This window comes from Furipterus horrens, unplaced genomic scaffold (genome assembly GCF_987537825.1).
Source record: "Furipterus horrens unplaced genomic scaffold, mFurHor1.1.pri manual_scaffold_8, whole genome shotgun sequence".
Taxonomy (NCBI): Eukaryota; Metazoa; Chordata; class Mammalia; order Chiroptera; family Furipteridae; genus Furipterus; species Furipterus horrens.
Window position 1 is genome coordinate 89,510,439 of NW_028327178.1, and position 17,086 is coordinate 89,527,524.

General features: G+C 40.0%; 1 protein-coding gene and 1 pseudogene across 1 annotated transcript; both read right to left on the reverse strand.

Annotated features, from left to right (window-relative positions):
• Positions 1-608: 608 nt before the first annotated feature.
• Positions 609-1,116, reverse strand: LOC150003381 (ferritin light chain pseudogene; annotated as a pseudogene).
• Positions 1,117-5,700: 4,584 nt separating this feature from the next.
• DEFB126 (defensin beta 126) lies at positions 5,701-9,976 on the reverse strand. The gene is made up of 2 exons (XM_090285037.1): positions 9,886-9,976; positions 5,701-5,963 (listed from the first exon to the last, which is right to left on the reverse strand). Exons 1-2 carry the CDS (start codon positions 9,941-9,943, stop codon positions 5,701-5,703), a joined length of 321 nt encoding a protein of 106 aa, XP_090141163.1. The 5' UTR covers positions 9,944-9,976.
• Positions 9,977-17,086: the final 7,110 nt, after the last annotated feature.

Here is a 17,086-nt window from a genome sequence, read left to right on the forward strand (position 1 = left end):
TTTTTCACACACTTACCTTTCTTACAATATAATGCTATAATCGTTCTATTTTATTATTTTTTATTGTTGTTAATTTTATTGTGCTTAATTTATAAATTAAAATTTTATCATAAGTATGCATGGAAAGGAAAAACATAGTCTATATAGGTTTGTTACTATGGTATTCTTTTTTTATATTTGATTTTTGATAGTTTTATTATAATGTGTATCAGAGAAGGTCTTTTCCCATGGAGATAATAAAGTGATCTGTTAGCTCCATGAACTTGGTTGTCCAAGTCCCTTGCCAGATTTGGGAAGCTTTCTTTCTTTCTTTCTTTCTTTCTTTCTTTCTTTCTTTCTTTCTTTCTTTCTTTCTTTCTTTCTTTCTTTCTTTCTTTCTTTCTTTCTCCCTTTTTCTCTTTCCCTCTTTCTTTCTTTCTGCCTTTCCTCTCTCTCTCTCTTTGTTTGGCTGCAAAAAGCTTGATTGTTTCCACTTGGTCCAATGCATTGGAGAGGGTTCCAGGTGGTTAAAAGGGTGCCTAGTGGTTTCAGGAAGAGGCTCAGGTAAAAGACAGACACCAGGGAAATGCAGAGGGGCCCCTCAAAGGCCCCTGGGTTCCAAAGGCTTCCTAGTCTTGCTTGAGGGTGAGTCTTTTGAAGAGATACTTGCCCATCCCAGCCTGGGGGCCAGCCAGCCTGTATATGTTAGCCAGGTGGTCGCCCATCTCCTTGATGAGTTTCACCTCCTCATCCAGGAAATGGTTCTCCAGGAAGTCACAGAGATGGGGGTCTGTGCAGGCAGAATCCAGAGCATGCAGATCCAAAAGGGCCTGGTTCAGGGTCTTCTCCAAGGCCAAGACAGCTTCCATGGTGTCCTGGGTTTTACCTCACTCATCTTGGGAAGAGAACACAGCCACTGTGCTGGTTTTGCAGCTTTAAGAGACAATTGGTGCCCTCACACTTCTCCTCAGCCAACTCTAGAAAGAAGTTGTCCATGGCATGCAGAGCTACATCATCTAGGTTGAAATGGAAGCCTAGAGAGAAGTAGGTGTAGGAGGCCTGCAGATGCAGGTTGGCCAGGAGGTTGATGGCAGCCTCCACCTCGGTGAAATAATTCTGACAAATTTGGGAGCTCATGGTTGTTCAGCAATGAAGAATTAAGATTAAAAAAATGGTGTTGGCTGATCTCGGAGGCTGAGGATGGCAGAGGTGGTTCCAAAGGTGGTCTAGAAAAGAGGTTGGAGGGTAGTTGGAGAGAAGTCGCATCCCTAGGTCTGTTCTGTCCAAAGCCTGTTGAAGCAAGAGACAGATCCCAGGACCGTGGAGTGCACTGTGTTTATTTCTTTAAATAAACTTTCTGTATCCTTCTTCCTTTCTTGTCTTTCTGGAATCCAGATTATTCTGCATTGTTTGCAGAGCTCATTCTTGAGGACTATATAGCTATGTAAAATGACAAACTAAAAAGGTAGAAATCAGCTTTGAGGATATCTTCAGGATTAGCATGAGATGGGTTAGAGAGGTTATGGCCTTGGAAGCTGGCAGAATTGCCTTTGATAAGTACTTGGTATGCAAAATCCTCCTCTCCATTAATCTCAGATTTTTATACTCATATTTTAAGTGGGAATGACTTATACCTTTCTAAACCTACATGCCTTAGAGTTTCATGGGTTCCAGAGACTGTGATGTCCTATATGCCTTATGTATTTTAATTTTTAGACTTCTTCTAGGAGGTAGGTGTGTGATTATGTCTGTCTTGCCAATGAAGAAATTTCAGTAGAGACCACATGGTAAAAAAACTAGGGAAGAACCTGGATATATTTTGCTCCAGTTTCCTTAGCTGTCTGTTCTCTGTATCTATGACTCTGTTTCTAATTTGTTTGTTGCTTTCTAAGCATTTCATAAGTGCCAGAGATTGTGCTCAGCATTCAGTGTGCCTGACTTTATTTTTCAGATTTTAAGTGGGAATGACTTATGCCTCACTAAGTGTACATGTCTTGCAGTTTCATGGGTTCCAGAGACTGTGATGTTCTATGTGCCTTATGTATTTTCATTTTTAGACTTCTTCTAGGAGGTAGGTGTGTGATTATATCTGTCTTGCTAACTAGGAAATTTCAGTAGAGACCAGATGGTAAAAAAAGGTAGGGAAGAACCTGGGTATATTTTGCTCCAGTTTCTTTAGTTTTAACAATGTTATCGTAATTATTATATAATGCTTCTATTTAATGAGATTGTATATCAATGCACTTGGTCCATTGTATGTTCTTATACAATAAAGGTCCCTTTTCTCCCCCAAACCCCAAGGCAGGGAAAGGCTATTTTCTACCTAAGTTCAAGCATAGGATGAAGAAGGAGTGGATATAAGGCAAGAGGACAGGAGGGTCAAGTTTCAGGTTGCGGCACTAAGATTATATTCCTCATCTGTGATTGCAGTGCTTATAGCTCTAAGATGTTTTCAAGATAGTGATCAAGGTGATTACTGAGGGGAAAGCACAGTGAGTTCTACCTGGTGTCTTTAAAACTTCATCTACCTGTTCAAAGAGATTCTATCAACCTAACCTCTGTCACATTCTTCTCTGCATAGTGATGAGTTTTGAAACATGGCTTATAATAACCCCTAACCTTGAGAGCAGCCATGGTTCAGTGGGCAGGGCCCTTGGGAAATGTACCTTTCTGCTCTCCATCTGGGAATCAGTGACCTGCTAGCTAAGTCCCTACAATGTGAGGAAGTTTGAAGATCACTACTCTAGCAACTCTCAAAGTAGCCCAAGTGGGAATAAATATTTTCTTTCTTCTTCCAGTTCAGAAACAAGATGGGAAATCAATTGTGCACAGTCTAAGACTGAATACATGGTGGGACCATGAATGACCTCCTATATATCTGACTCTAAAGTTTATGACCTTTTCTATGTTCTTTTCTGCTGAAGTGACTGGCTCTGTCCTTCCACCTTCTTGTGTGAGTTCATGAGATCTACCACCAATGAGAGCCATGAGTACAAAAGGCAACAATATCCTACTGGTTGGGACTACTTATCTCTCAAACTTCCTCTACAAGATAATTACCTAGAGCACAGATGTGATTTGAAGAAGCAGAGGCCAACCTTTCGGGGAAAATCTAGATCTAGAATAAACGAAGGCGAAATTTTGGTAACATCCCCAAAGTTTCCAGGTCCTCAAGAGACCCTTTTACTTAATCAACGAGTATTCATATAGAATCTAGTTAGAGGATGATAGGAGAAGTAGAAATATAAAAATTTATTTTCCTTGAATAAAATTTCAAAGTCTAGTAGTGGAGAAGACATACAAGCAGACATATAGAACATGATGTGATATGATGAGAAATTCTGGGTAAGTCAATAAATAGAGAACAAGAGGTGGTGGTAGATCTGTATTAGGTGAAGCGATGTGATTATCAGTGTAATCTGGAAGAGAATAAATGTTTTTTCCATGCAGGCTAGAGTGGAGAAAGAAGCATGTGTAAAAAAACTCAGATTCAGAAGCAACCCAGTGAGTTCAAATCAATCACAAATACAGGTGTAGTGCAAAGTGTAGGGTGCCCTGTGGGAGAGACGAAACTGGAAATGAAGAACAATGAAGGCTGAACTGAAATGTTTGCTAGGATGCTGTGGCAATGATTCCAGAGGGAGTTTAATGATGTTGTGTGAGAAAAATGCCTTGCTGTCAATGTAAAAGATGGATGTATACGTGTGTGAAAGGAATGCAGAACGCTCAGTGGGAAGGCTATTGCAATAATCCCAGGGCAAGTCATAAGGGCTGAATCCTTACACTAGTAGGGGAGATAAAAGCGATGCACATGTTAGCGGTGGTAGAGGCATATGGACTTATTAGTAACTGGGTGCTACTAATTAGTAATCAAGTGAATAAGAAAAAGGATTCTGTGATGACACTCACGGACTTGTGTTTTGTAACAGAGATAACTCTTCCACCAATGTTTTTAGTGTTTGTTTGTTTTTGTTTGTTTTCAGTGTTTTCTCTGCACTAAACATTTAGCCTCTAATGAGGTCAAAAGTGAAGTTGACCCTACAGGGCATAAGCTAAGCTCATATTTGTAGAATCAGAAGGATACCAGCATAACAAGGGTGGAGAGAAAGACATTTGTCCAACCCTACCTTTCCAGAAGTAGGAAGACGGAGGCTGAAAAAAACATAGCTACCAGAGGTGGCTGGAAAGTCACAGCAACTGTGTTTCCTATTTTCCCCTTGCAAGTGTCAGGGAAGTGGGCCTGAGATATTGATGGATGACTATGGTGGGCCATATTATCTTATGGGTGCAGGAAGAGCTCTTAAGAGAAAAATCTTAGCGTTCAAGGTGAGTGTCCACCATAGTCTTCAGGTCACACTATGGACATCTGGATCTTTCATCCTATCAAAGTTGGAATCTATGATTGAGGATTTCCCAGGAGAGGAAAAAAATGGACATCAAGGTGTAGTGACAGAATACACTCAGCAGTCAATTAAATCTGTTCCAGTTCTAATGCTTATATGAGAGGGAAGCCAAAAAAATCCGAAATTTATTAAAAATTATGTTCTTATTCTTACATGTTGAAACTTCAGTCACTTCAGTCACTCTCCATTTGATGCAATACACCTAATGAGACTTTTTCCCACTGCTTAAAACAGTTTTTGAACTTGTCAATTTTGATTCCTTTTAGTGCTTCTGCTGCTTTTTAGTTTCACCTCTTTCACATCGGCAAAATGTTTCCTTTGAGGACTTTTTTCATCCAAGGAAACAAAAAAGAAATTGCTGAGGTGAGATCAGGTGAATAGGAGGGGTATGGCATGGGGGTCATGTCATTTTTTGGTTAAAAACTGTTGAACACTCAGTGTGATGTGGGCAGGTGCCCTCATAAATCACCCTCATGAAATGGGCAAATGTGTTGACTCTTCAAAAAAAATTCACTGAAGCCAATCGCAGCCTCTCACAACGCCAGTTGGTACACTCATCCAGGTGGGTTCCTAGAGCACTCACCTAGCGGGGATAGCCTGTACCATAAAGGGCCTGCCCTGCAGAAGATAATTCTGGGTTTTTCTTGGATCCCCCCCACCCCACTGTACATCAAGTTTCTTCTCTTAAGTGAGGTCATAATATGTACATCCTGCAGTTGTTATAGGAAATCTAATAAGAAAATGACTGAGCACTCTGTAGGAATGCTTTCGTTTCATTAACCACATCAAAAATATGTAGGAAATGCCTTCAATTTTGTAGGAGGACGCCTTTAATCATTCTGTATCAGAGGTCAGTGGTTTTCAAAGTGTGGTTCCTGGACAAGAAACATTGACATCACCTGGAACTTGTGAGCAAAGCTAATTCTCATCCTCTACCACAGAATCAAAAACTGAAGATGAGGCCCAGAAATCTGTGTTTCAGCTGTCGCTCCAGGTGTTCCTGATGCATCTTAAAGTTTGATAATCACAGCTACAGGCAGGTTGTGGGCCTGTAGGCTGGGAACAGTCTTCAAGGATGACACTGCCTCTGTCCATTTGTCCTTAAATGTGTGTTTTGGACTAACCCTCACTTGTGACTGGCCTCTGTCTTATTAGCATCCCTACCCTGGAACTGCAGGTGCTATGGAGATCTGATGCTCTTCCAAACACTGTTGAATGGGGGGAGGGTGCAAAATAGCAAGAAAACTGACACCACAATAAAGTCCTTTGCTTTAATGAACACCAGGGGTCCTATGTCAGGAGACAGAGACTAGAATGGTCAAGGGGCAGCAGTACTAGCCTTCTGTGTAGGCATCGTAGTAGACACTGCAACTCCTGTGGTGGATTCTGTAGTTCCTGCTGCACTTGTAGTCTTTAAGCTGCCACCACAGAGGATAGGATTAAGCTCTTTCCCATTCAGAACACAGCACATTTTTTCCTTGCTGCACATCCCAGTAACAGGCTCTATGTGTATCTCTCCAGTTCTGCACTTGCTCCTGCAATTTCCACTTTTGTTTGCACACTTTCTCACATACCAACTACCTGCATAAAGGAATTATATAGATCATGTAAATCATAGATCTATTACAAAAGAAAAAACAATAGATTCTCAAACATGGATTAGTCAAGTCCCTTACCAGTTGTTTTGTTATACTTTTCCTAATCATAAAGACCTGCTCCGAGCATTAAATAAGATTTTATAAATATATAAAATAGAATTTTTACATATGTATGAGCCTTTCTGAAGCCAAAATTTTGCATATAAACATGTCAGGTGTCTATTTTCTATTATTTTAAACAGAAAACTATATAACATAGGATTACTTATGAATATAAAATCCCTAATCAATTTCCAGAAATGTGACTAAGACACACATAAACACCTAAATAGAAGTAAAAAACATTAATTTTTTCAAATTATTGCTGTAATGTTTCTCACTGTTACCCAAACACACATGACTTTTGTGGATGCTTGGTGAGATTTTCAAAATGTCTTTCATGTTCCTGAGATCCTACAAATTATGTTTGAAATGTAACATTAGATTTGTCTTACATATTTTCTTGTTAAATATAATTTTTTATATATATCTATATTTAGATATACAGCTATAACTATATATTATTGAGATATAAATACATTCTACAAAATTTTGGAGATAAAAAACAAAATCCAGTCTACTAACAATATATTCATTAGGGAGACTTTTGCAGGGTATGGCTGTATATGTACACATATTATATACGTATATACTAAATGTTCTCATTACATGGCATATAACATACAGGCAGTCCTAAAGAGATGTTGAAACTCTTTCTTACCTTGTCCTACGTTGCTTAACTCACTCCCCTCTATTCAACCAACAAATATATGATCAGCCTACCATATCAAGAACTCTATAAGATGATGGGGGAATAAACACTGAATAGAAAGGCAAAGTCTGAGAAGCTAACATTGGGGAAGGGGGAGAAAGAAAAGAGACAAGTAAATGAATAAATAAAGTAACTACAGTTTGTGGTAAGTGCAACAAATTTAAAAAAAAAAGTGATGTAACAGAGAACAATAATTTTTTAGTTCTATTACCCTACTACTGTTCCTTAACAACTGCTTAATCTTCCTCTGGGGATTAAATGAGACTGCATACATAGTATTTATGTACATATGTTTACACATATAGACTTATAGATCTATGTATAGGCCTCTCACTCCTAAAATCAGTACTCTGCATGTGGTCGTTGAGGAAATTATTCCTCAGAAAGTGACATGCAACCCTTGACATAAAGGGATCCAGCTATGTGACAGTCTAGAAGAGCGTTCAAAGACAGAATAGCTTATGCATAGGCCATGAGTGGGGGAAGAACCTGACTTCTGAGGAACAGAAAGGTTGCTTGACTTCTTTGTTGCCATGATTTTTCTTACTCTAGTTCCTCTTTTTCTTCTTTTATATCTGCAAGGGCTTTCCCTGGCCTTCAACTTTCTTTGCAGCCACTCTTTCCATGAAGATAACATTCAAATGTTTTTCTTCAGCTTTTTTCAAGGGGCTATGCGAATGGAAACCACAGAACCAGTTTCCTTCCTTCCCACCCTGATCTTCTGTGGGCTCTGGCATTTCATTGATTCTTCTTTCCAAATGTCCTTTCTAAGGGCTGCAATCCTTCCTTCCTCCCTCCCTGCCTCCCTCCTTTCCTCCCACCCTCTCTTCCTTCCTTCCTTCTTTCCATTTCTTTCTTTCTTGGCTATATAATTAATAATTAATTAATTAATTAATTTTTACTTTATTTTTATTGTTGACACTATGACAGATGTCCCCCTTTAGAGTATACCATGGAGTACAGACAAGTGTCTTTTGTAAATGGTGTTGGGAAAATTGGACAAGTACATGCAAAAAAATGAAACCAGACCACCAACTTATATCATACACAAGAATAAACTGAAAATTGATGCAAGACTTAAATGTAAGTTGTGAAACCATACAATCCTAGGAGGAACATGGGCAGTAAAATATCAGATGTCTCTCAGAACAATATTTTTGCCAATATAGCTCCTAGGGCAAGGGAAACAAAGGAATAAATAAACAAATGGAACTACCTCAAACTAAAAAGCTTCTGCACAGCAAAAGGGTTGCATTTCTAATGCCTCTAGATCTTTTGTTAGACTTAGATCATCTTACAGAATAATCCTGAATTGCTTGTGTTTGTCTAGAAAGGGAACTGAGGAATTTTCTCAGGCCCTTTGGTTAGAAAGGGGATACCATGTGAGCATGATATCTGTCATCAGTGTTCTAAAGAGGGAGAAATCATGCAATCTAAACCTGTAGAATTTCAGGGATGCAATATATCTGAAACACTTTGAGGCACCCTTCATACTGCTATTAATTTCCTCTTGAACAGTTCTTCAAATTCTAGAGAACGTTCAGTATTATCTGTAGAGGTGGCTGTAGTTATTATACAATGCAATCTCTACCCATTAGGAAGAAGCTTGTTTCTCACTTTGTGCCATATATAAAATATGGAGATGAGTCCCATGTAAGAAAAAGAATAATAAAACCTATACAAGAAGTTTCAATAGCTGAAGTTAATTAAAAATTATTTAAGCTTATTATTTATTCAAAAGTGGCAATTCTCTCAATTAAAAGGGAGATAAGCAAAGAAATAGATTATGAAAATGTTGCTGATGGCCATGCTTTCATTAAAGCTAGGAAAATAAAATTATAATAAATTCTTATATAAGTAAAATAAAATATTTAAACTTCAAAACAAAAAAATCTAAGTATGGTGAATAAACTGTTAACATGGAGAACTGTCTAAGTTAGTGGAAGAATGCAAAGGAAATACCAGTAGATCTGATAATATGAAAATGAAAGTTTTGTGTCTCAAATAAATCACTAGAAATTTTTATAAGTTACCAATATATTAGAAAATATTTGCAAGAAATATGAAATAGAAAGTTTAAAATAGTAGCACACTAACAGTATCACTTGTCAAGATATGCTGGTTTCCTTTATTACCTTTTGACCAAGCAAATGGAACTTCTAAAATTTACCTTTATAATAGGCATAGAATCTTACAATGATATATTAACAAGGTTATACAATGTAATTTATAATAGTGACATGCTGGAAAAATAATCCAAATGACACACAGTAAGGGATTCTCCAAGTTAACACTGGTGCAAAAATATGACAAAATAATAAGCATCTACTGCAAACTGTATGTTCAAGAAATATTTAAAGACCTGGGAAACTTTCCCTGATACATTCTTAAATTAAAAATGGCAGATAAACTTGTTCATCAGTTGGTCACAGTTTAAAAAATGTAAGCAGTGATGAAATGGTGGTCAATTTCTTTATTTCTAAAATTCTTCCAGTGTTCCTGTATATATTTTGTAAATAAAGACTATTCATTAAAAAGAAGGAATGCTTATTCAAATAAAGTTAAAATTTGAAATAGAACTTCCAGCAGTCTTGAATTCCCCATACCTCATTTACTCAGAATATTTTTCCTTTTCCACCTTATGGTTCTATAGATATTTAGAAATAACTTTCCCTGTTCTGTTAATCACATCTAAGATTTTTAAAAATGGGAGATCTTCTCTGTAAGACCAAAACAGCTGGGAGAAGTAATAATTTAAAATTGTTGCTTAAGGAGGTGATAGCTGGTGCCCTACAATGTGAAGTGAGGCAGGCTGGACTGAACTGGCCCTGAGTGATTAGTACAGAAGGACATTTGGGATGTCAGGATCATCTCTGTCCTTGGCTTCTCATTATCCTCCCTCAAATCCAATCGTGGACACTTCTGTACCATGGGAGTCTTGGGTCTCTTAGAGGTGTTCTGAAGAAGTGAGGCCAAACTCAGCCCCCTTCTGTGAGAGCCCTGCCCCACTCCCATAGCCAGTTTGATAACAGAGACTCCATGGGCAGGACCCTGTTCTACATTGATGCTGCTTCTTCCCCAAGATTCTATTTACCTGAGACCAACTGGGCCAGGAGCAAAAAAATTGCAAGAGTGAGTAATAGGTGCTTCATGGCTCCTGAAAGACAGTAGGCAGGCAGTGGGTTCTATGGAGTCCAGAATTCTATTCAGTGTGATTCTGAACACAGGTCTTTATTGCCCTGCCCAGGTGGGGTTGGGCTCAGGCAGTGAAGCAGAAGGACAGAGGACACTGTGCCAAACATGACTTCAGTCCAATGGCCAGTGGATCTATTGAGGCATCACTCTTTAAGGGCCGTGTTCTAGGCATGCCTCGGGGGAAAGAGAAAGAGAAGAGCAGGTGCAAGGCCCGCTGAAATGTATGTCAATTTTGTGAAGAAGACACAAGAAGAATTCATGCTGATTTCCCCAACAATGGGTACTCCTACTCATTTTCTGTGGTCCTCTGTGTAGGTTCTACCAGAGCATTTATCTTATTGCATTGTGATAATCTGTTTACCTGTATGTCTCCCCCTAAAATGAAATGTATCATTTGAACACTGATTACATAGTATTCTTTTTTTTAACATTAGTTCTGGGTATGGGAGAGTGTCTAAGCAACTTTTGTTGAATGAAAAAATATTTTGCTGATAATCTGGCAATTGAAAGAAACAAATCAATGCTCAAAGATATATGTACAAAGATGTCTTTAAGTCCCAACTTGAGTCCAATAATAGAGTATCCTAAAGTGAAGTACACATGTGATTTAATGAGTGCAACAGATTCTTTTTTGAGTGAAAAAACAACATTGTAGTGCAACATTTAAAAAATTCTAATTTATGTGAGGAAGTTATATGTGTTGTATGTAAGTAAGTGTGTTAACTAAAAGACCATGAAGTAGATGTCATGCTAATAATAGTTGTTTTCTGAATGAGTCTGAGTCAGGCATTCAAGGAGGATTTTGTGTTGTTGAGCAATTTTTAGTGGCTTTGTGGATTGTGAATGGAAGCCATAAGGTTATAGAGATTTTATTCCATGTGAGTAGTTTTAATTTTCCTTTTTTAAAATTAGTGAGACATAATTGATGTACATGGAAATCCATTCATTAAAGTGTACAATTTAATGAGTTTGACAAAGTATGCTCTTGCAAAACCATCACCAGAATCAACAAATGCGTATATCCTTCATGTCCCTGACACCCAGGCAACCCTGATCTGCTGTTAGTCTCTACAGCTATTTGTTTTTGCATTTTCTAGGATATTCTATAAATAAAGTCATTCAGTGCGCATCGTTTCCTGACTGGCTTCTTTCATCTAGGATAATTGTTTTGTGAGTCATCCATATTGTTGTGTGTATTAGAAGTTTATTTCTCTTTCTTGCTCTTATTCTTTTTTATAGATATGTGTAACCATCTTTAATTCAATCACCTCTTAATAGACATTTTTTGCTTACAAAAAAAATAAATCTGCCATTGCTCATTTGTGTGAAAATATTTGAGTGGACAAATACTTTTATTACTCTTTGGTAAACACCTAAGTGTGGAATGACTGAGTAACAGGGTAGATATTCAAGGTCTGTCCAGAAAGTATCCAGCCATGCACTATGAAAAATAGAGATTTATTGAAGAAGATACAAGAAACATTGGACATAGAATAATATACCTCAGTCCCCTTCAAAGTAGGCACTTTGGAACCTCACATAGTTCTCCCAGCATCTCTTCCACTGTTCACAACACTCTGTAAAATTTTTTGTGCTACATGAGTAGGCATGTTGTTGTGATGAAGCCGCCAATTACCATTTGCCCATAGCTGCCGCCATTTTCATCATATTGCATCTCTCAACTGAGAAAGAACATTGAGGTAGTACTCCTTATTAATTGTTTGTCCTCGAGGGTCATACTCATGATGGACAACACCTTCTCAATCAAAAAACACAGTTAACATGGCTTTGATCTTCCTGCAACTTTGATTTATCTTCTTTGGATGTGGAGGACCAGTGACTTCCACTGGGATGACTGGCCTTTTGTTTCTGGATTACAGCCGTAGACCCATGATTCATCTCTGGTTATGACCTTCTTGAGAAAACCTGGTTCATTGGTAGTGGTTTGAATCAAGTCATTAGCAACTGCAGCAGGATGTTTCTTATGCTCTAGTAGCAGAAGCCATGGAACAAATTTCGCTACAATATGTTTCATGTGAAGATCCTGCATCAAAATCTGGGACACAGTAGTTTTTGGAATCCTCAGATCAGCTTCTGGTTCTCACACTGTCAGTCGCCAGTCTTTGTTAATTGCAGCCTGTACATATTCAGCGTTCTCAGGTGTTCTGCTTGTTGCAGGCCCTCCAGAACGTGGGTCACTTTCAACAGATTCTCAACCATCTTTGAAGCACTCGTGCCACATTTTTATTTGTGCTGCACTCATTGCATCATCCCCAGACACTTTCTGAATCATCTGAATAGTTTCCACAGAGGAATGTTCAAGCTTAACACAAAATGTGATGCAGATTCATTGTTCAACACAGTCATTAAAAAAAAAAAAATGTTTTATTGATTATGCTGTTACAGTTGTCCCAATTTCTTTTCCCTTTGTTCCCTTCCACTCAGTGACCCTGTTCCCTCCAGTTGTCCCCCACCTAGTCCATACCCATTGGTTGTGCATATAGTTCTCAACATCTCCCTGTCTACTCCATTCCCTCCTACTATGCTTAATTCCTGCACCATCTCCCTCCCTTTCCCCCTTGCCTCTCCCTGCTGACCTCCCCTCAATATGTTCCCCATACCTATAATTCTTTTCCCACTCTTGTTGCCTACTTAGTTTGCCTTTGTTTTGATTCCCTAGCTTCTGCTGTTGGTTGTTGTGATGCATCCCATTCTCATACTCTGACAGCACTGTCTCAGAAAGGGGCTGAGAGTCAAACTCATCTTGCCTGAGGGCAACCTGGCATGGAGTTCAGACAACAAGGTGGGCCCTGGTCATGGACTGAGCCACAGGGAAGGGGTTGGACCCCACCAGGCTTATTCCTATCCTCCCACCCACATTGGGCTTTGTCCTAGAAGCAATAAAGCTAAAGAGACATTGGCTCTCATACCTGTAGCCCTGTCTGAGCCAGGCAGGTGGCGGGAGACGCTCATCACACAGCTTTGAAGACTGAGGAGTCTGCGGTGTCCACTGGGCTGTGGTTTACACCCCAAGAGGCGGAATGGAAAGGCATAGCCTCATCTGGCTCTTTTTTGAACTTGGGAGACCCTAGGTATCCTAATTCCCTTCTTTGACCTGTTGGAAAGGATAGATTTGTGCCTCTAGAGGCTAAAAAAGAAAAGAGTAGCCTGGATTTAACTTCACAGAAGCAGGTGAGTCCTCCATGGGGGAAAGTGGAGATAAAGAGGAAGAGGATAATTTTCTAGAATCTTCTTCTTTTTCTTTTTTAAAAAGATTTTTTAAGTGAATCACTTTGATTAAATAAGTAATTGGCTGTACAGTCTTTTGTTACCCTAAACTCTCCTATTTATTAAATACTTATCTTGTTGCCACTCACCATGCTAGACACAGGGAAGATCATAGTAGTGCTCCTGCCTTCATGGGAAGGTCGGGCAGTGAACAAGAACCAGGTGCCTGTGGTCAGTACTGTAAAGATGACAGATGTGAGACAGGTAGAAATGGGTGGATCAGGGAAGTTTTTCTCTAAACAGGTGATGTTTGAACAATGACCTAGAGCAGGAGAATAAGTAAGACTTTTCATTTTATTTTATTTAATTGTTGAAATTTATAGATTTTTACTTCCAATAAAGTAAATAACAATCTTTAATATCCCACATAAACAAAAAGCTCATTGGGTGGGAAGGGGTCTTTTTTTTAAATTCCAGAGCAAAAGGGCAGTGAGACCAAAAAGAAAACCACTATAGTATATCCCCAGCCACGCTTGGTCCATGCCCTGCTCTGACCTCATAGGCGCCATTGTGACTCAGCTGCAAGCCCCTCCTATATATATATGTGGCCCTGGTGGGGCTGAGATTTTGTCTGTGAGAGCCCAGGGAGCTGATTGGGGTGACCTGTTGGACTTCGACTCGTGACTTCGTTGTTGCTGTTGCTTTGCAAATTTGTTATCCTTTTCTTCTTCTTCTTCTTATTTTTTTTGCCATTTTTGACGTCTTGTTCCTTTTTATTTATTATTTTCCTTTTTATTTTAATTTTTCTTATTTGTTTTTCTTTTTGTTTTATTTTTCTTTCTTACTATTTTCTTTTTTGTATTTGCTTTCTTTTTGTTTTTGTTTTTATTTTGAAGCCACCATGGCCATAGCTAATGACCTTGCAGCCATCCTTGGCCTTCAGGAGTGCTTTATCGGTGATTATGTGCTCCTGTGCACTCTCAGCGAGGGATCCTTTGCCAAGGTGTGGTTGGCCTGGCACGAGCCAATGGGAACGGAGGTGGCTGTTAAGACCATCAGTCCATTCGGCTTATCTAGACGTTCTGAAGAAGTCCGTTGTCATAACGGGTTAAATCACCCAAATGTTACACAGCTGTTTGAGGTGATTTCCACTGAGAAGAAATGTTCTCTTCATGGAGCATGTCAGCGGAGGGGACCTTTTTGACCTCTCGGAAAACTGCGGCCCCAGGACCGAGGAGGCACCCCGACCCATGTTCCGGCAGCTTGTATCTGCACTTGAGTGCTGCCACCAGAAGAAGATCGTCCACCGGGACCTGAAGCCGGAGAACATACTGGTTGATGGTGAGAGGAACCTGAAAATAGCAGACATTGGCTCTGGTAGTCAAATTACCAACTACGAACTGGCCACCGTCTGTGGCACTGCACCCTATACGGCCCCAGAGATTGTGCGGGGTCAAACCTACGACGGCCCGAAGGTCGGTGTCTGGAGCCTGGGGGCAGTTTTGTATAGGATTTTGACGGAGGATCTGCCATTTGCGAGGGACACAGGGAAGTGAAGCAGGAGAACCTGAGTGGGAAGTTCCGGGTACCTTGCTTCCTATCCAGAGAAGGTCAAGATCTTTTAAACAAATTATTGACCTCCAACCCCGGGAAAAGGCCAACCCTAGAAGATATACTACAAGACCCACGAGTCACCATGGGTCAGTAGGAGGAACTGAGACCATATGCGAGCTGCCCTGGGGTGACCTTGACCCCCAGGTGACAGACATCATGAAGGACATGGGATTTCCGAAGCACGAGATCCAGGAGTCACTGGCACAGAAGTATGATAGGCTCATGGGGACGTACCTAATCCTCAAAACCAGGAAAACTAAGATGAAGGGCCACACCATAAAGGTAAAGCCCTGTCCCACCTCTGTCTGCAACATCTGGGAGAGGACAAAAGAGCCTGCCCTTCCCTCCGGCCTCCTGGGGTTGAGGATGTCATTGCCCCACCAGAAGCCAGCCGGGGGTCCAGGACTGGCACTTCCCTACCCGGCCCCCCAAGCCAGGATGGCCCCGCCCAGCCCCGCCCTCCAGTGTGACCCTGGTGGCTCCCCGACCACCCCCAGCAACGGCAGCACCAGCAACGCTGGAGGACCCCAAGAAGGACTCACCGATGACAACCGCGTCCAGGCTGCACAGCGTGCTGGTGGGACCCCCGGCTCTCCCTCTGGCCCGACCCAGGGGTGGCGCGGGGTGGCTCGCAGAACCTTAAGGTTCTTCTTAAAATGTCTATGCTGTGGGCCGTCCACTCACAAGCAGCGTCGCAAAAGGACAAGGGTCGTGCCAACGTAATTTTTAAAAGTTTTGAATGGCCTACAGCACCAGAGGTGGACACAGACAGCAGCTGGTGAGGCGGTGCCAGAAGTAGCCCGCGTACGCCGGTGACAGGACCTGGTCCGGTGGATGACGGAGGTGTGCAGGCTGCCGCGGCGTTCTCCGCACGGGATTTACCCCAGCAGGGATAACGCATCTCTGCGGACTGTTGGATCCTGGGGCCCTTCTCCCCTCCCCCGCTCCCCTTTGCTCCCCTATTTGTGGGGGTTCTTGATACGGTTTTTCCGAAATTTGCAATAAATTTGATGATTTGATTCACACACACACACACACACACACACACACAAAGAAACTGCCAATTGTTTTCCAAATAGCTGTACCATTTTGCATTCTCACCAGTAATATATGAGTCCCTTTTTCTCTTTACCTTCACCAACACTTGGCATGTACAGTTTTTCCTTTAGTTTTAGCCATTTTAGTGAGCGCATAGTGGTATTTCATTATGATTTTAAATGCATTTTCTTAATGATGAAAAATATCAATCATCTTTTATGTGATATTTGCCATCCACATATGTTCCTTGGTGAAGTGTCTGTTTAAATATTTTCTCCATATTTTGATTAGGTTTTCATCCTCATTTTTATTGACTAAGTTTCCTTTGTATATTTGAGATACAAGAACTTTGTTAGGTATATGATTTATAAATATTTCCCCTCAATCTATGGCTTTTCATTTTCATAACAGTATATATTTGTGATTATTTTTATTTTGATGAAATCCAATTTATTAATTTTTAAACTACATTTAATTTTTAATTGAATTTATTGGGGTGACACTGGTTAACAAAATTATATAGGTTGCAGGTGTACAGTTCTACAACACATCATCTGTACACTGTATTGTGCTTTCACCACCCGAAGTTAAGTCTCAGCCCATCACCACTTATCCCCAATATACCCTTCTCCACCTCCCTCCAGCCCCCACACCCTGGCAATCACCACACTGTTGTCCTGTCATAGTTCAGAAATTGTTGCTATACCCAAAGTCACATATATTGGTCTGTGTTTTCAGGAGAAAACTTATAACAAAAAGTTTTATCTCTTTTGTTTAAATCTATGTTTAGTTTCTGAGTTAATTTTTTACTTTCACCTTATTTTTATTTTTAAAGTTTTTTAATATGCTTTAGTGATTATGTTGTTACAATTGTCCCATTAAAATGAATGTTCATAGTTTTGATCCTCTTTCTCCTAGACAAGTACCTTTAACATTTCATATAACAGTGGTTTGGATCTGATGAACTCCTTCAGTTTTACTTTGTCCTGGAAGCACTTTCTCTGTCCTATTCTGAGTGACAGCTTCACTGGACAGAGTAATCATGGTTGTAGGTTTTGCTTTAAATTACTTTGAATATTTCTTGCCAGTCCCTTCTTACCTGAAGAGTTTCTTTTGAGAAGTCGGATGATAGCCTTTTTTTTTTTACCATTTAAAAAAATATGTTTTATTGATTATGCTGTTACAGTTGTCCCAATTTCTTTTCCCTCAGCTCCCCTCCA